This window comes from Dreissena polymorpha, chromosome 8 (assembly GCF_020536995.1).
Source record: "Dreissena polymorpha isolate Duluth1 chromosome 8, UMN_Dpol_1.0, whole genome shotgun sequence".
NCBI classification, from domain to species: Eukaryota; Metazoa; Mollusca; class Bivalvia; order Myida; family Dreissenidae; genus Dreissena; species Dreissena polymorpha.
Window position 1 is genome coordinate 84619770 of NC_068362.1, and position 17296 is coordinate 84637065.

A 17296-nucleotide genomic window follows, 5' to 3' on the forward strand; every position below is an offset into this window, starting at 1 on the left:
ATTTGTACCTGTCAGGTATTGAGTTGTTTCCTTTGTTGTGGTGTCTTCCTTTTCTGAATCCAGGCGGCTCAGGGTTCATTTTATGATATTTTAGAGTATATGACCGCGTTAACGTTTTCAGAAAACCCAATTTAGTTGCATGCGGTTACTTCCTCTTAAGTTGTAGGTTACAAACCATTAAAATATATGAAGACAAATCCCTCGGACATATCTAAATGTTAAATAAATGCAATAACAATTTGTTTGATTCTCTAAATGCCGGTGTTTTTAAAGTAAATACCAGAGAAAATACAGTTATAAAGATTGGAACTCATAGAGTAATATGATTATAGGTGCTACCTAATTTACGGGCAAAAGCTTTTTATGTTTTTTTTGATAACCATGTATTTGTAATAAATAAATTGACATGATTGTGTTCAAAATATTATAATTGTTGCAATAATTAAGTAATGCATAAAAAAATTAATCTTAAAACGAGTAAAATGTTCCTAGCTCAAAGATCTAGCAACTAATATTTTTTTATAAGACATACTATGGCGTACCATTTGGGTTGAAAGTCAAGAAGACCTACAAGGTAAAAAGAGAAATGTACGTCAAAGTACAATTATTGTACGTCGACATACAAATATAAAAAACACTTCGAAGTATATATTTGTACGTCAAAGTACAATTTGTACTTCGACATTCATGTTTGTACTTCGACGCACACATTTTCTGAACAGCCAATCAAAACACTTGTCTCTTGAGCGGCTTTTCCTTCAGATTTATTCAGAATAAATGTTTAAAATCTCTTTTTTAATTGAGGACAAAATGAATAAAAATATCAGAATTGAAATAGATTATATAAAAATTTGAAGAAGATTCAATGGTTACCTTTTTAAAATTAAAATTAGTCAGCATATTGTGAGTATTTATTGATCATGCGGGGCGGAGTATCACAACCGTCCAGCGCATTACTGTGTAGGAAATTCCCAACGTTAACCAAACATTTACCAAACATTAACGGGATAAATAATGTTTAATAATCCGTTGGTCGTATTTTGTGATAACCATAACTTGCATAAGTCAGAGGTTAATTGCGCCACCGGGTCAACAAATACGCACAAGTTATATGAGTTAAGTGTCAATAGTCGCATAATTTGGTATAAATAATAATAATAATACTGTTTAATAAATACGCACAATATCTATGAGTAAGCGGTCGATAGTCGCATAATTTGGTAAAAATAATAATAATAATAATGTTCAATGTCAAATATCTCTATAAGCAACAGATGTAAGGTGTCTTCTGATTGGCTAACACTCAAGGGTTGGTGAAAATTGTACGTCGAAGTACATTTCTCGTTCTACCTAGTAGGTCTTGTAGACTTTTGACGTCATGGTAAGTCATATAGACACGAAGTACTGGTCCTACCCAGGAAACACTTTTTGATTATCAAATGTCTCAATTCAACTTGACAGCTTGCTAAAGCAGTTGCATTTAGCATACAATTCACTGATTTAACATAATCAAAATCATGTGATGTGTCAAATCAATTTTAATTGACAAATTTGACAGGATTTTTTTAATCCAATAAGTTTAAGACTGTCAAATAACACACACTACGTATTGAAAGCCATGCCTGGTGCTTTCGTCTGTATACCACTGACTTCATCAGAAGAATGATTTCTATACTGTTGGGAAACGTTAACACCGCTAATTGTCTTCTTATTTATTATCAATGTATAATTATGTGTAACAGCATAACAACATACTTGTTTCGCAATTAAAATATTTAATAAATACAGTTATCTTGCAGGTTTCTAATTATCTTTCGCAAACTATTGTCGAATAGTTTAAATTTTGTCGCCACTAAAAAACTAGCCATTTTGTAGCAATTCTTAAATCACAGTCTAAACTGCATACACTTAGCTCTATAGTTACAATTTGAATGCAAATATTAGAATGCATCATGTTATATCATCCATATTTTTTTTATTTAAACATTCAAATAACACATAACACAGTACATATATAAAAAGGTATGTGGTATTGGGTGGAGATACACAACACTTCACATCATTTATTTGCACATAAATAGTTACAAAATAAGTAATACTAAAACACTGTCATTAACCTACAGTACAAGAATACTTACGTATATGAAATTACAAAGTGGTGTTATTTTATTACCTTTTACAAAATTAACAATGCTGGTTTTTTTGTACTAGCCATAAAACATTTATCATGGATTAACAAGTAACAACCAATTTATTAATTACACAATAGAAAGGAAATCACATTAATTGCATTATGCATTTACCAAACAAGCTATTTGCTACTGTTTATAATTACACTATCCTACTACTAAAAATGATCACAACAGGTACTTAGTGCTTTTACATACTTGTGGTAAGTTTTGTATTACTAGTTTGACATTTATTGGCAGACACTAAATTGTCGATATACAGACTTAATTTGCATGGGAACTTTCATATTTTTTCAGCATAATGGCCTTCAAATTGTTAATTTAACAACCCTTTGACATTGTTTGCACATCTGATCTTATTATACCATAGCTGATTTTAGCTGAAGGTAACCATTGTTTATAGATAGACAGATATAGACTTTTCAAAGTTCTATAAAAGTTCACACATGTTCCATCCAAGTAAACCAACAGAACCAATAAAGATCACCACAGATAATAACTGTATGTATAGCTTGGAAATTTTGATGGTTCAGAAATCCCTCCATTGTTGATTTCTGTAAACCAAAACTGTCAGTTTTGCTAGATAGAATGGATTGTGTGATGCCAAGCTCTTGCCTTGGCAGAACAGCTTCTAAAAAACGGAAAACCAACAAATATCTTAAAATTTGATCAATAATACAGACAATTTATAAATGTCTTGTTCATTTGTTGATTTCGAATCTGGAAGATTTTTTTACGTAATATTGTTGTACGAAAATCCAACGGTATCGGATTTTGTCGTTTTAGGCCTAAACTTATTATAGTGATATGTAACCTTTCGGGATATCGGTGTAAAGTGCGATCAGACGAGGTGTAAATATGTTACAAATTAAAGCTCAAATACTAAAAAGTTAGATCGGAATATAAAATTTTGTGAATATATGTGTTTCTAATGGATAACAGCGACAACTTACCAGAATATAACTCATGATCTTTTTTTGAGAGCGAATGGAAAATGCGTCACGAATTCTGACAAATAAACAGTAGGGTGACGTTATTGAAAAACCGCGAGAATACTGGAAGAATAGAGATGCCAACTATAATGTTTAAAACAAATATTTTTTTAACAAGCGTTTGTAATTTGTCTGGATAATAATAACAATAAAATATCGAAAAGATCAAATCAAATAAATTTGACAGAAATCTGATATATTTGGAAATATATTTAAGACGGGTTATGGTCACGTAAATTGTGTTTGGTAAAGACTGTCACTATATGTAGTGAACCAGTCTTCGGCTTATACCCACTCAAGATGAGTATTCAGGGGAGATAATTGAGTAATGACTTAATTCTGGAACGGTTGCGAAGAAAAACAATTAATGCGAGAATATTTAGTGCGATTCGCTACACAATTATGATGTCATTGATATAATTTTTCCTGAGGTAAGTATTAACATGTGATTAAGCATATGCCAAAGTGTTTTTGATTTGTTCAAGGTCATAAATAGCATCGCGAAAATATATGTCGCGTGGCAAATGTTTTTGAGACGCATCCTTATGTGGTATTCTTATGTAATTTTATGTCTAAATTTCCATATGTATGAACGGTCAACTCCCGCTTCGCGGGCTTTTGCCCGTATAAAATAATGAAATATATTGCAAAGAAGCATTGTTTCGTTTTAGTAATGTGCGCTTGTATCATTGTTGAACGTTTTGAAAAGATTTAAGGATTTTAAAAGTTTCAGTGCAACATTTACATTAACTTTAAAAAGTCAGACGATGTTAACGAAACAAGTCCGATGTTAGCCTGGTAAAATAGACGCATAACGTCACAACAATAAATGTAATGTTCAATGAATAGTACTGCATGGTAATTGTACTTTTAATCCCAACATGGAACTTCTGATAGTATATTGTTTAAAAACCTACCCGTCCATTTTCGTCTAAAATGTTCTTCGAAAGGGCACATGATTCATCACATTGAAAAGTTAAGAAATTGTTTTATGAAATATGTTCAATTATATGTTAAAGCATCACAAAACCATTTCTGTATGACGTGAAACCTTGAATCGACACCTCTTGAAGCGATCAGAATGCTTATTAAATCGCTTTAACAGATGAACATATAGAAACGTCATGGGTTTTGAAACAGGAAGCAGAGCCTACGCAACCAAACACAAATCGTTCAGAATGAAGAACTAAGTGTGTGTGTATTCAAGGTTTATTTACAGGTCGCATCCGCGTCTTCACGACTACATATAGGTACGGACCTGCCCCTGTGACCTTTAAGGGGAGAAAATTTAGTTGTGAGCCAAATAAGGTCAGATTTACCCCGGCTATCCGGGTAGCAGGTAAAGTTTTTGAATGAAATGGATCAGTGCACGATGGCCAATGAGACTTTTTTTCGTGTGTGCGCGAATGTGTGTGCGTGTGTATGGGTTATGTTGATGATGTTGTGTGTGGTGGTTTTGCGGCGCGGAAAAGGAAGGGTTTTGTCAAGTTGTTCGTGTCTTAGCGTGTAATCCCATGGGCTCTCTCTGTCGTGCTTATGGATAGTGTCAGGTGTTTAATGGTGTTGCAAGGGTCAGACTAGTTTTGGAAAGATCATTTAGTTGAATATAGTAGAGTAGGGGCTGAGTTTGTGTGGTTGGACCGAGATGATAAGTTCGTTGGGGGTCGGGAAAACAACAACAACAAATACCGTCACCATTCTTTTTTTGTCATGTTGGTTGGGTCATGTCAACAGAGCCAGAGTGCACTGACGAGATGGTATTTCGCTAGGCGCGCCCTACTAGCCCAGCCGACACGCTCCATCCAACATGTTTTAATAGTGTACACATGTTTTAATAGTGTACATATGAGAAAAAATAAATGCTTATCGTATTTAATTACAACATTATTTACACCTAAAGGGCCGGGTTGCACTGTTGGTAAATGCGATTTGCCCACGTGCGCATTATTGCATCTTCCGATACTCTGTGTAAGTATGTGTGGAAGTATGTTGTCTGTGTGCTTTCCCATGTCTTCGTAGTCGGTGGCTATTTACAGCTTAAGAGAAGGAAAAAGAGGGTCTCGCGGAACCCTGGGTTTTGTTATATAGAGCGTTATTTGGTTTTAAAAGAAGGATTAGAGCTTATCCATAGTGGTCTAAAAGGCCGAGTGACATATGTATTAGGGGGAGCGTACCATTCCGTCGTTGAGATTCTTAATTCTCACTTGAATTTATTTCAACTGATATGTATATATCTGGTTTCGATTTTGTGAGTGCTACCGGTATACTGTAGCCTGAAGATCACAATGTGATATCGTAATTCTTACAAAAATCTATTCCAGACATTTGGTAGTGGTATTCAGTGAATTAATCATACATTGCTATTTATCATGTTTAATTGTAAATTGAATCTACTCCAGCTTATATGTAGATGTCTGATTTCAATTATGTGAGGGCTATACTGTAGCCTGATAATCACCATGTGATATCGTAATTCTCACAAAAATCTATTCCAGACATTTGATATATAAAATACATGGTTGGTGCCGAGATGGAGAAAGTTTATCCGGTGAGTCTTAGAAAAAGAAAATAGGGCGAGCTTTAGCGAGATCTTCTCCATCTCGGCACCAACCATGTATTCGATTTGTCCTGCTTCATGTCGGTGACACAAATTGATATAACAATATAATTATTCTTGTCGAGCCTCCTACATGTACACAACATTTTAGACGACCGAATAACTACCGATTGTGTCACGTAAAAAATAATTCCACTTTAATCTGTTCCTTTTAATACTTTCCAATTGAAAATATGAGAAGAAATAAAAAACTAATCGAGAATGTGATATTTTTCTCTTGGTCTACAATTACGATAGCAGCAGATATTGGTAAAATACTACACCCTTGTGTAGTGTATTGGAAAGGTTACACTCAACTATGTGCAACAGCTCGCGTAGGAATACACTACTTCCTGTTGACCGAAAATTTATTCGACCCTGCTTTATTAGATCAATGTTTGCAACAGAGGCAGGATAAAGTGTTGTTCTGGGTTATAATTAGACAAGATACAGGCTATATTAGACTATGCCTGTTTTGTCCCTAATTTCCTTCATGTATATTTATCCTGATTACCTATTTACCGGGGTTGTAGTTAGTCGAGATGTGTGTAGATAGTTTGCGTTTTATTTAGTAAGTCATTGGAGAGCGAGTGGCACGGGCACGCGGTTTATTATCACGCTTTGGAAAAGGTTTGGATCGGGGCGGATCGAGACCGATCGGAGTCTAAATCGAGCAATTTGGCAAATTATGGTCTTCATTTCGACTTGTTTACTTTTTCTTCTTGTTTTATGTTGGCCACGATCCCGCTACGCTTGTTTTTAACATGTTCAATAAGCGTGGCGAGAGCGTAGAGCTCTCCGATCATGACGACTCTACCGCGATCATACTGCGCTTATGAAGACTCCATTACGCTTCTCTTGCGAATCGTCACGATCGGCCACGCTTTGATCGTAGTACAAGCGGCGTCTATGTGTGAAAAGGGGGTGGGGGTGGGGGGTAAAGTACCAAATGCAATGAAGAATTGCCAGAGGTCATAATACACTAAATAATTTCCCTATATAATTCAATGTAAATGCGACAACTTTGAGCGAAAATAAATGCAACATTTTGCACATAGAGACCCCCATAACCATACCTTTTCTTAAAGGCCATTCTAAGCGGAATCGATTTATGCAATAAAAAAGATATGTCATGTACAATGCAAGAAAGAACTTGACACAAATCAAAATCGACTGTTTTTGCAACTTTTTTTCCGGCCGTTTCTTAGTGGAATGTAACCTTTTCTAGTGCAATGGTTTACTGTAGTCTTCACGTGTATCATATTTCAGGGATTCAGTAGTGAACACCTATTCATGCCCTACCATTATCACCGCAAGATAACACACGAATAATGGTAAAAAGTGTAAAACATGCCTTCCTGTCAACTATGATATTTTTTTAGAGAGTACAGCCCTACATGAAGCGATCATTTAGTGTATTGTAACCCAGAGGGGGTAATCACGTGATGATCTAAAGGAAGTCAAGATAGCGACGTCCGTGCCGAAACATGTATTTTTCGCCGTTTTATACCCTTTGTTACTTTTATATTTAAATATTAAATACCGCTCACCTTCCAGCAAGTAAGTGATGAGATGAGCGTTTATTTCGTAGTAATATTCGCTCTATAATTCGACCCTCCGCAAATTTCTTAGCGGGAACTTTTTGCCATATAATATGTGATCTTTGCTGGGTTTCACTCATTAACTTACTCTCATGCATATAATCACAGAAATATTGTTATGTAAAATGCATATACGAATATTCTTTTAATGTTTCTTTCTATGTTTGGTAAACAAATAGATGTGTACGCATTGTTTTTTTAAGTAGTACAAACTTAAAAAGGTTTTACGATCTAAATGGGTCTTGCTTTTGAGCTGATCACAAAGGGATCCCGATTTCAGCCAAAGTTTGCCCGTTGAATGCTTTTCTGGTGTAAAATTAAACGTGATAAAAGTATTTTGACTATTTAATATTTAGTAGGACGAAACTAATAGCTATTATCAATCAAAACCAAACATAACTTTCGAATGCCGCTCCCATTCAGTTCAAAATTACGCATGTCTTTTAGCTTTTCGGACGCAACACATCTTTTTATGTGCAACTTAAATACCTTGAAAGGTATCTCGTATGAAACATATAAGAGAGATCCTCTACCTACTTTGATCAATTAATGTTTTAGAAGTAACACATTAACCACGTTCAGGGGATCAACTGTTATATATAGTCGAACATCACACACAATAATCCTCATCTGAAAATCTAAAAAGATAAGACACAAGGGTGTTACATCGTGTGGTGGCACTAAATTAAATTAGTTTAAATACGACTACGTCTAAAACTTGCGACGAAAGTATGGGTGATACTTTTAAAGAAGCTGTATATATCAAAAGCTGTTCAAAAAATTATCTTCTCTGACAACCTTGTCCAGATATTTTTTTTGGCATTTATCATCACAAAGTTCGGTAAAAACGTGCACCTGGGTTCAAAACCGTCGACGCTAAGATAATCACCTGACTAATTAAGGCTAATACAAGCAAAGTACTATACAAACTTGATTTCTCACTTGAAAAGAGTGTTTAATGACAGACAGACTGTGGTATAACCGGCTGTGGAGACACCCTCGGTTGATATTCCAACGATATGCGTCAGCAGGACAGCGAAGAAGATACATAAAAGAGTAGGAGCGAGGACAAACCCCTGTTTGACGCCGCTGCTGATTTCGAAGGCATCTGACATCGAGTCGTAATACATTGCCTTTGATGGTGTACTGGACCGACTGACCACACACAGGAGTCACGATGGACAAACTTGGCAAGGACGGTGAAGTGTCCATCCATGCTGACAAGGTCGAATGCTTTGGTCAGGTCTATGGAGGCGACGAAGAGGGGAGTTTGCTTGTATCTGCTATTGTCTTGCAGTTGATTGATATAGAAGATCAATCTATTGTTGATCTCTCTGAGCGGAATACGCACTGTAACATTGGCAACACTATAATAGCTAGCTTCTCTAGTCTGAAGGACACGTGAAAAGATGTTTTCACAGCACTCGCAATGATCTCCCTGTTGTCGTTGCAGTCTAACGCCCTTGTCTTTCTGCAGGGTGATAATATTGGCATCTCTCATAACTTAATTTACCGATGCTTCGTCCCAGCTTTGACAGAGAGGGTTTTGCAAATGTTGAGACACTGATGTCGCATTTACTGACTTATGGTGTAATGTTTAATGGGAACGATGTATGCATGGCATTAACTGTTTAGATACGAGACGCGCGATACGCAAATAGAAATTAATACTGTTGCCCTTACTTTTTACAAACACCTTTAAATTTAGAAACGACCTATTCTATAATTTATAACATTTATTTGTAAGAAATTACATCAAACGACAATTTGAATATTATGAAAATAGAACAGATGCAAATGTTAACAATTAAAATGTACCCGTACATATAACATGGAACTAAAACTATAACTCAAACGAGCATACATACTACATGTTGCAATGGAGAACGTAGCTTAACGCATTTTCATGCCAAAGTATGTTGTTTCTTGAATTATAGCCAATGTACATAGTTTTTGTAATTATTAAGAGATGGTTATAATATTATACGCATATATAAAAAGCTGCCTATTTTGAACGTCAAATAAAACAACATATTTCAAACATTTAACAGCATATGTAACATTTTGCGGATATAGACATCGAGGAAAAGATTGTGTAAGCATTTTGGTGAACTTAAAACACGAGCAGGAAAGAATAACAGTTGTTTCAAAAAAACTACAAGAAACATTGATACGCCTCAATAAAATTTCACGTCCACTGTTTGAATACGGATTCTTCCCGCTCGCTGTCAAAATTTGGACAGAAATCGATGTGAAGAATTTCCGAGAACCCTTCGGACTTCAACGGAGCCTCATAGTTTTTTTTGTACACGTTGTAACCCACGTCCGGTACCCGTCGCACCGTGCCGCTGGTCTGTGTTTGTCGCACATAATTCAGGTGGTTGGCAAGATCGATAGGCGTGTTCATCACGAAACAGCGACATGGTACACCTGTTTGACGAAAGAAGTATACGTTTGTATACTGGCAAATACATTAACCGCGGCTGAATTATACATTTAATATGATAACCGCTGATCTTTTTAATTTGAATAGTACACTTTACCAATTATAAAATGTAACCAACCTACTGAAATAAATTGCTCTTGGGATTTTAATTTTATGTTTTAATTAAGCTCATACATGGTAAATATGTGTTAGAAATTTACCCGCGGCTTTGGCTATGTCCACAAATTCCTTTCTTGCTGACACGCTTGGGTTGGTGTTATCGGCCACGACGCTTTTACCTTGCATCAATGCTTCTTTAGCAACCTGTAATAGCTTATAAAAATGAATCCGAACTTGGTTCTTAGAGGCAATTCCATCCGTTCAAGTGATGGTAAGACAAAATATCCCACCGAAAACATCAAATTAATATCTACTATTATAAAATGCTATTATATCACGGGGTTCATCAACTGCTCGACAACATAAAATAACGAACCTTGACACATTTTTGCATGGTTCCCAGCGTGTCCCTGTTAACGGCGACGTATCCGTGCGCCTCCAGGTAACGTTGCCGGAACGTGCTCTTTCCGCTAGCGGGCGCCCCAACCATAACGACCACTTCCGGACACTGCAAATTAAAATGTAAATAACATATTTTTTACTATATTGCTTTACTTAGAAATGGAAAAATTCCGGTAAGAAGTTGTTTACTAAGGGTCAGGGCGCCCATGTTTTAAAGCTCATATGAACATACAGGTTTTTAAACTTTACTTACAAATATACTTCGTAACCGGTATATACATTAAAATGTCTATCCTAGACTGTTTCTAAAAAAGTATTTTTTTTTTTATTAGATTCATAATTCGTTATGGTACGGTACTAGTATTAAGCTACTTTTAATTACATTAATGTTCGTGGACGTATTTGATTTTTCGGCGTTGCTTTGTGTTCTACAATGTTTCAATCATACTAAATATATACCCTGGTCGCGAAAAAGTATAGAATGAATCTCTGATATTGTTGCACTAAAAGCCTAACAACGGAACCGTTGTATACCTTGCTATGGTAGACAGCCTTGTCGCCAGGAGGCGCCTTGTTCAAGAAGCTAGTGGGGTTGGGAGAGCCCCAGTCGAACTTGGCGGGACTCTCGCCCTGGAAGAACTCTTCCGGTGTCTGGAATTCTATATGAAGTAACCACGAGTCTGGTCATTCAATGTTGGCTTGCTATCAAATTTTATTTATTACAGATAGACATGTTGAATAAAATGGAAACCCTTCTTCTTGTTATGCATTTTAAAATGAAGAACGTTTGAAGTGTTATACATATTCTTGCATTAATGTATACTTATTTATGATAAGCATTTTTAGGGTTATTTTAATTTTCCGACAAGATTGCAAGCTAAATTAGTGTCTACATAGGTTCCAATTGACAAAGTCATAAATACTGCAGTCATCTTTTGATAAAAAATGCAACAATGATGGAAAGTGTTCGTAAGAGTGTGTGTTTTAATTTGATGTAATGGGTATGTAAATGATAGAGATGTTCATCAGAAACTGAACAGAGCTCAAATTATTTATAAAAAAAATAGTAACCGCTGAACGCCTAAGCCAATAATACTGAAATCTACGTACTGACACCAAGGTTGGCTGCGAACTTCCGGTCGCTGCAAGAGAAGTCCTTTGGTTTTCCGGGCGACCACTCCTTGGCACGACCCGCCGCGTCGCCAACGTACAGGCTTTGGGAGCGATCCACCTGCCAAACGGAGGTGGATAATTTAACATATTATTTTTATTTTATTGATACTACTGATAAAGGCTATGGCCGAATATGTTAGGTATTTAATAAATTTAAAAGAAAACAACAACAAAAGGAATGTGTTTGTACGGAATACTATATTCAATAATTTAAAATATTTTATTAAAAAATCATAGCAAGTCAGTTATGCAGAGTCTAAAACTGCTTTAATACAATTAATATGTGTAAATAGTATTAAGACTTCTTTTCCAAGATTTTTTAACGATACAATTTCGATGCCGTTTAAAATTTAAAATTAAACATTATCAATCTGGATGTGTATTTATTTCGCATTAACAACTCTTATGCAGTTGCATTGTTGGATAAAGCTAAAAGAAGCCTTGTGAAAACCAGTGAGTACTTTATATTGACCGATACCCAGTAAGTACTTTATAATGACTGGTACCCAGTGAGTTATTAATATTGACCGATACCCAGTGAGTTATTTTTTTCTGATATGTTCCCAGTGAGTTATTTCTCACAGTCGTGTAAACTACTAAGTACTATTCCGATGCCTAGTGTGACATTGACCTCACCTTGACCCCCTGGTTAAAGCTGCTCTCCCAGTGGTCCCACATCAACGTGCTCGGCTTCCGATAATGGTTCTCACCCGTACACACGAAACACTTAACAATAGCAATAACACGTTTTTTAACAAACATACTTTTAAGGCACCTACATGTTCATACAAATAATTCGACTTGCAAAGGTTATTTCTTTGTAGATGGTCATAATCATTGATGAAAGAATTAAGTTGAATGAAAATCCAATAATACCCTAACGAATTGTCGAAATTATGGAATACAAAGCTATAGGTGTTACCCTGAAATGATGTTATTCACATAATATCATTTCGAGTAGAAAACACAAGGCCTGTCAAGGAAAACTCGATAAATTTAGAACAGAAATCAATTCGTACATAGTATACTTTAATTTCACCATTACAGAAATTCCTAGTTCTTTAATAATCGCTCCAATCTTCTGAATCTGTTTCCACTCATTTAGAAGAGAACATAATTCATATGATTTAATTATACGATAAATAATTATATGAATAACTTATACGATAATCTCACCATGACGGGAATACTGAGTTCTTTAATAATCGCTTCAATCTTCTGCATCAGTTCCTCTGGTTTAACCTTGAGTTTTTCAATGCCCGCCTGATTTGTGAAAAATAACACCCGGTAGCCGCTCTCGTGCAGGTCTCGCAGTTTCTCGGGAACGCACGGATCCCACCACTCCCAATCGTTTGCCCCTGGAAGAACCAATCAAATTTGAATCAGAAGAAATGAAAATACTTTCGTATTTGTGGATTTTTTGCGATTTCATACTATTTCGGGAAGGTAGGTGGGGAATAATAATTTTCAGAAACCATGAAGAGAACCAACATTTTTAAGGTAACGTTTAACATTGGGTTTGATAGGGAGTATCTTATTACTTATTTCTACATTTGCAGAAAGAAAGTAGTCCAACAAAGACTTATTCGCCTCAAAACGATGTGTATAAAATGTTATTCTTTTCTAATGCATTATTTGAAAAAACAGACAGACGCACTAATCCCCCGTGTTTCGCGCAGTACACAATTAATTCCTACTCAATAGAAGAAATTTCATCAATAAATAATATTGATGCTATGCCGTTAACATCGAACACGAACCCAGTCACGGAATGTGCAATGGAAATAGTAATTGATCGTAGTATTGCAACTTGCAATCTTATGAAAATCACCTTTAGTCTGACGCTTCTATAATTATAATCGAGCAAATTTGATTATAATGAGAAAGGGCGATGTTGGAATGTAACCGCAAACAATAGCAAAATAATACATGTAAGAGAGACTACCGTTAAATCACGAATTATGAGGAAAATACGAGCATTGTCTTAATAGTACTGCAAACATCGATTTCCTTTCTTTAACTTCGATTGATCCCGTTCCTTACACATCTATAAATAGACATAATATTGATAGATCTTTGCTAAAACTTTGAGCATAACATTTGATATTTTTAAAATATTCTGCATGTAATTTTTTTTGTATATCGCTGCAATACGATATAGCGTAGCCACTAATTAACTTTCAGAGCAAGTTCCGGTAGTTAGGTCCATATCTTAACAAATGAAAGCAGCAATGTAGGATGAATTGAGCGGTTTTGAGAGAGACAAAACCATGCACACATATACATATATGATGTTTACATGGTAATGTAAAACGATTTTGGAAAATAATGAACAACACTATCTAATAAAACGAAGACTTGTGAAATATTTTTGCATGTATACTATATATAAATTTTCTAATATCATCGCTTATTATGTACTAATTAACTGCGCTGAAGATATATAATGTTAAAGTATAAGGGCGGTGTTACATGCCTCACTTTAATCACAGGAGTTTGAAATTCTATCCATAAAGCTAATCTAAAGCTTTATGGATACAATTTCAAACTCCTGCGTTTTAATGTATACCTGATGCAAATTTTCTTCCGCTCGCAGTCTTTATAACGGTGAAGTCGATATCAAACCCTGCAGCCTTCGGACAGCCCGGTAAGGTGGTCGACCCCAGCAGCATTAGGGGATTGATACCCTTGATCAACTCACCAACTTGGGACCATTTTAATTCGCTCCCTAAATCAGTTTCCCCCCTCGCTCGCTTTGCTTTAATAACCGCGTCGTCAGCTGCTTTTCGCTTTAATCCTTGTCTTCTAGCACTCATTTTAGTTTTTCTTTTTACACTTGTGAATGGTGTAAACACATTTAGAATGACTGCCTATTATAGCAGCATTTCACTCTTTATATATATCACTGAAACATGCCGGATATTATACATGCCAGATAAAAATAGCATGTGACATTACCTGTTCAAGTTTAAACAAATCGACTCGTTGGTTCCCGGTGTAGCTTATTGAACCCCGCACTGTTCTATAAATAGCAGCTACGTCATTGTTACGTTAAGAAGTACAGTCTATGCTATTTTTGTCGAATAGAGCATTTCTTTTCCATACATGTTTATTAAGCGAAACAAAAAGCGAACGCAAGTGCATACATATCAACACATGTTAACTTCAACGGTATGACATTTTATATTATAATTGGATTCTACATAAAAATGTTAACAGCATTAGTATTAAATATCCAAGCTAGTTTGGTCGATTACACGAATTGAAATGCTAGACCTTAGGGATAATGCTTTCATACTGATAGAACGAATTATAATTTTAGTTATGAGAAATAGTTTTGGGTGATTTTTTGAAATCACAAAAACTGTGAACTAATTAATTAAATTCATCGATATGAGGGTGAATATCTGATTAGGTGCCACTTTGACCGGAGTTCAACTAAAAAAAAATTCTTAAGATATTGATTTCATTTCTTCACCCTGTGGAAGGATATTGTGTCTAATATATACCCGGAATATATATTAAAAGTGTGGGCACAATACAATCCATCGCATTGTGTTGCTATAGCAACAAATGTTTAGAAGGTGCTGCTGACATTTCTCAACACCGTTACGGACATTGAGTATGAAAGACCCAAATATATTTCATATATGCATGTTTTGAAATTAAAAATTTAAACTGTATCATTAGAATACCAACTTATGAATCTGTCAACAACCATTTTATTAGCCACTTTATTACTACACTTTATTACTACACTCAAATTACAGCCGTAACCGTGTTGAATAAAAGTTTTACTACAAAGTATTATTATTGTTGTTGTTGTTATTTTCTGAATTAATGAAATTTGGTAGAACTCTTTAACTGTGATCATGTATAGATTTCTAACCTGCCATGTTAATTTATTTTGAGAGAAGATAGTTTTGAAAACTGACACTGAAATAATTAATAAATAAATACCCGTAACGGTTTTGAAACCTTTGTAATTCATATACTAATTTCACCACCGTTACGACTTTGTCCACACCGTGATTGGTAATTTGTAACGGTGGTGAATTCAACGGTCATTTAAAAACTGTGCATATATGACACTAAAATAACTTAATTAGAAATATTTTAGCCAGGATTATATCTATATGATATCGTATTTCCATTATAAGTATATGTTATGTTGGCTTATATAAAACAATTCATATATTGATTTCACCACCGTTACGACTTTGTCCACACCGTTATTGGTTATTTGTAACGGTGGTGAATGTAACGGTGGTGAAAAAGCCACGTTTTGACGTACTTAACTATAAACATGATCGTGAAAATATGTTTCTTCTTAAAGAACTACATAATTCAGTATTACTTAGTAAAGTTTGTTATACCGCTTAAATTTATATATACATACATGCAAGAACAGTTGCATGCACGGTGTGGAAAAAGAATGAATATAACATTCATACTTACCACATTTGAACATCACTTTTCAGTTGTTAAACAATTTTTTGAAATGTAAACAAGAACAAAGGCGCTGTAGACTTGTATGAGCGGGAAAAATAAAAAATCACGTGGTCATTTTTGCGCTCTTTAATTCAAAGAGTATGTAACGGTGTGGAAATTCAATATCAAGGACACATTTTTTTGCTATTATTTTATTACATTAATAGAAAAAAGAAAAATGTTTTCTTTCCAAATTTAGTTATTCATTTTAATTTAACAAATTCTTTAGCAAAGGAGGATTTCCTTTTAGTTCAAATAGTTTTTTTGCCAATGCTCCACTAGTACATACATGAAAATCCGGACACAACACCGTTACATAATTCAAGGGTATCCATTGGGTTGGGTTCAAATAAATATATTAAAATCTATTTGTATTAATCATCTTTTATAATGAATATGCTCTAATATGATGAAACTATTGACATTTCATGAAAAGGTTAAAAAAAATTCATATGCGTACCATAAACACAAACTGGACAGAAAATGGCACCTAATCAAATATTCACCCATGAACACATATTAATTTAACTTTGTTAGAGATAGTTTTATCTGTTACTACAGGTAACCCGTATATACACTTCTCTTTGTGTTTTTAATTTCAAAAACAACTCCTGTTGATCCACTGTTCGATATTAAACTAGTTATAGAACAGCAAAAACACTCTTCTGGCTGTTTCAAAGGCTGGATTATACGCAGCATGTCTTCAATTTAAATATGCTGAATAAGTTTCGCAGCTTGTAAGGTCCAATATTTAATAAACGTTTTAAAATGTAAGGTTTCCTTTTTACACTTAATTGAATGATATATACAGTCGCAGAAAGTGATTAAGGGTTTTCTGTTTACGCAACACGATTAAAAGAAGGAACAACCTCATATCGGCATAACTTGTGTTTTCGCTTATACAGATACACGTAAACAATTAGGAAACAACAACTTTACATTGAATTCTTGCAAAAAAATATATGATATACTATATTTTTCTATTCGACATCGTTGTTTTTTTTCATCTTAAAGACGTAACGAAATTCCTTTGCTTGTACGAGTTGGTATTTAACTTTACTTGAACAAAACATAGACTTTTTATAGTGGAAAAGATTACAGACAACATTTCTTGCTAAAGTGCAAGGAAATGGAGTGTTAAATTCAACATGCATCCTTTAACCATGTACAATTTATAAATATTATAAGTCAATTATTTTTTTCGCATCAATGTACTGATAATTTTTCGCATTTTACACGTATTCTGAATGTAAACTCCTGACAATATTGTTCTTATATCGCCCCGTATGTGTTTAATAAGTGTACGC

General features: G+C 34.8%; 2 protein-coding genes across 4 annotated transcripts in view; both read right to left on the reverse strand.

Moving 5' to 3' along the window:
• LOC127842277 (far upstream element-binding protein 1-like) overlaps positions 1-150 on the reverse strand; it is a 194794-nt gene extending 194644 nt beyond the window's left edge. The window contains exon 1 of the mRNA XM_052371711.1: positions 9-150. Coding sequence (XP_052227671.1) covers positions 9-79 — 71 coding nt within the window. The 5' untranslated portion in view covers positions 80-150. The remainder of the gene's footprint in view (positions 1-8) is intronic.
• Positions 151-9102: 8952 nt separating this feature from the next.
• The window catches only part of LOC127841195 (bifunctional polynucleotide phosphatase/kinase-like), a 155569-nt gene continuing 147375 nt past the window's right edge, over positions 9103-17296 (reverse strand). The window contains exons 1-8 of one of the 3 annotated variants that reach the window (XM_052369862.1): positions 14068-14496; positions 12675-12856; positions 12135-12224; positions 11436-11556; positions 10860-10984; positions 10300-10431; positions 10025-10127; positions 9120-9808 (exon numbers count right to left, since the gene is read on the reverse strand). In XM_052369862.1, coding sequence (XP_052225822.1) covers positions 9567-9808; positions 10025-10127; positions 10300-10431; positions 10860-10984; positions 11436-11556; positions 12135-12224; positions 12675-12856; positions 14068-14314 — 1242 coding nt within the window. In that variant the 5' untranslated portion in view covers positions 14315-14496 and the 3' untranslated portion in view covers positions 9120-9566. Of the gene's footprint in view, positions 9809-10024; positions 10128-10299; positions 10432-10859; positions 10985-11435; positions 11557-12134; positions 12225-12674; positions 12857-14067; positions 14497-17296 lie in introns of those variants that run through there. The other 2 variants (XM_052369863.1, XM_052369865.1) reach the window with 2 other exon arrangements.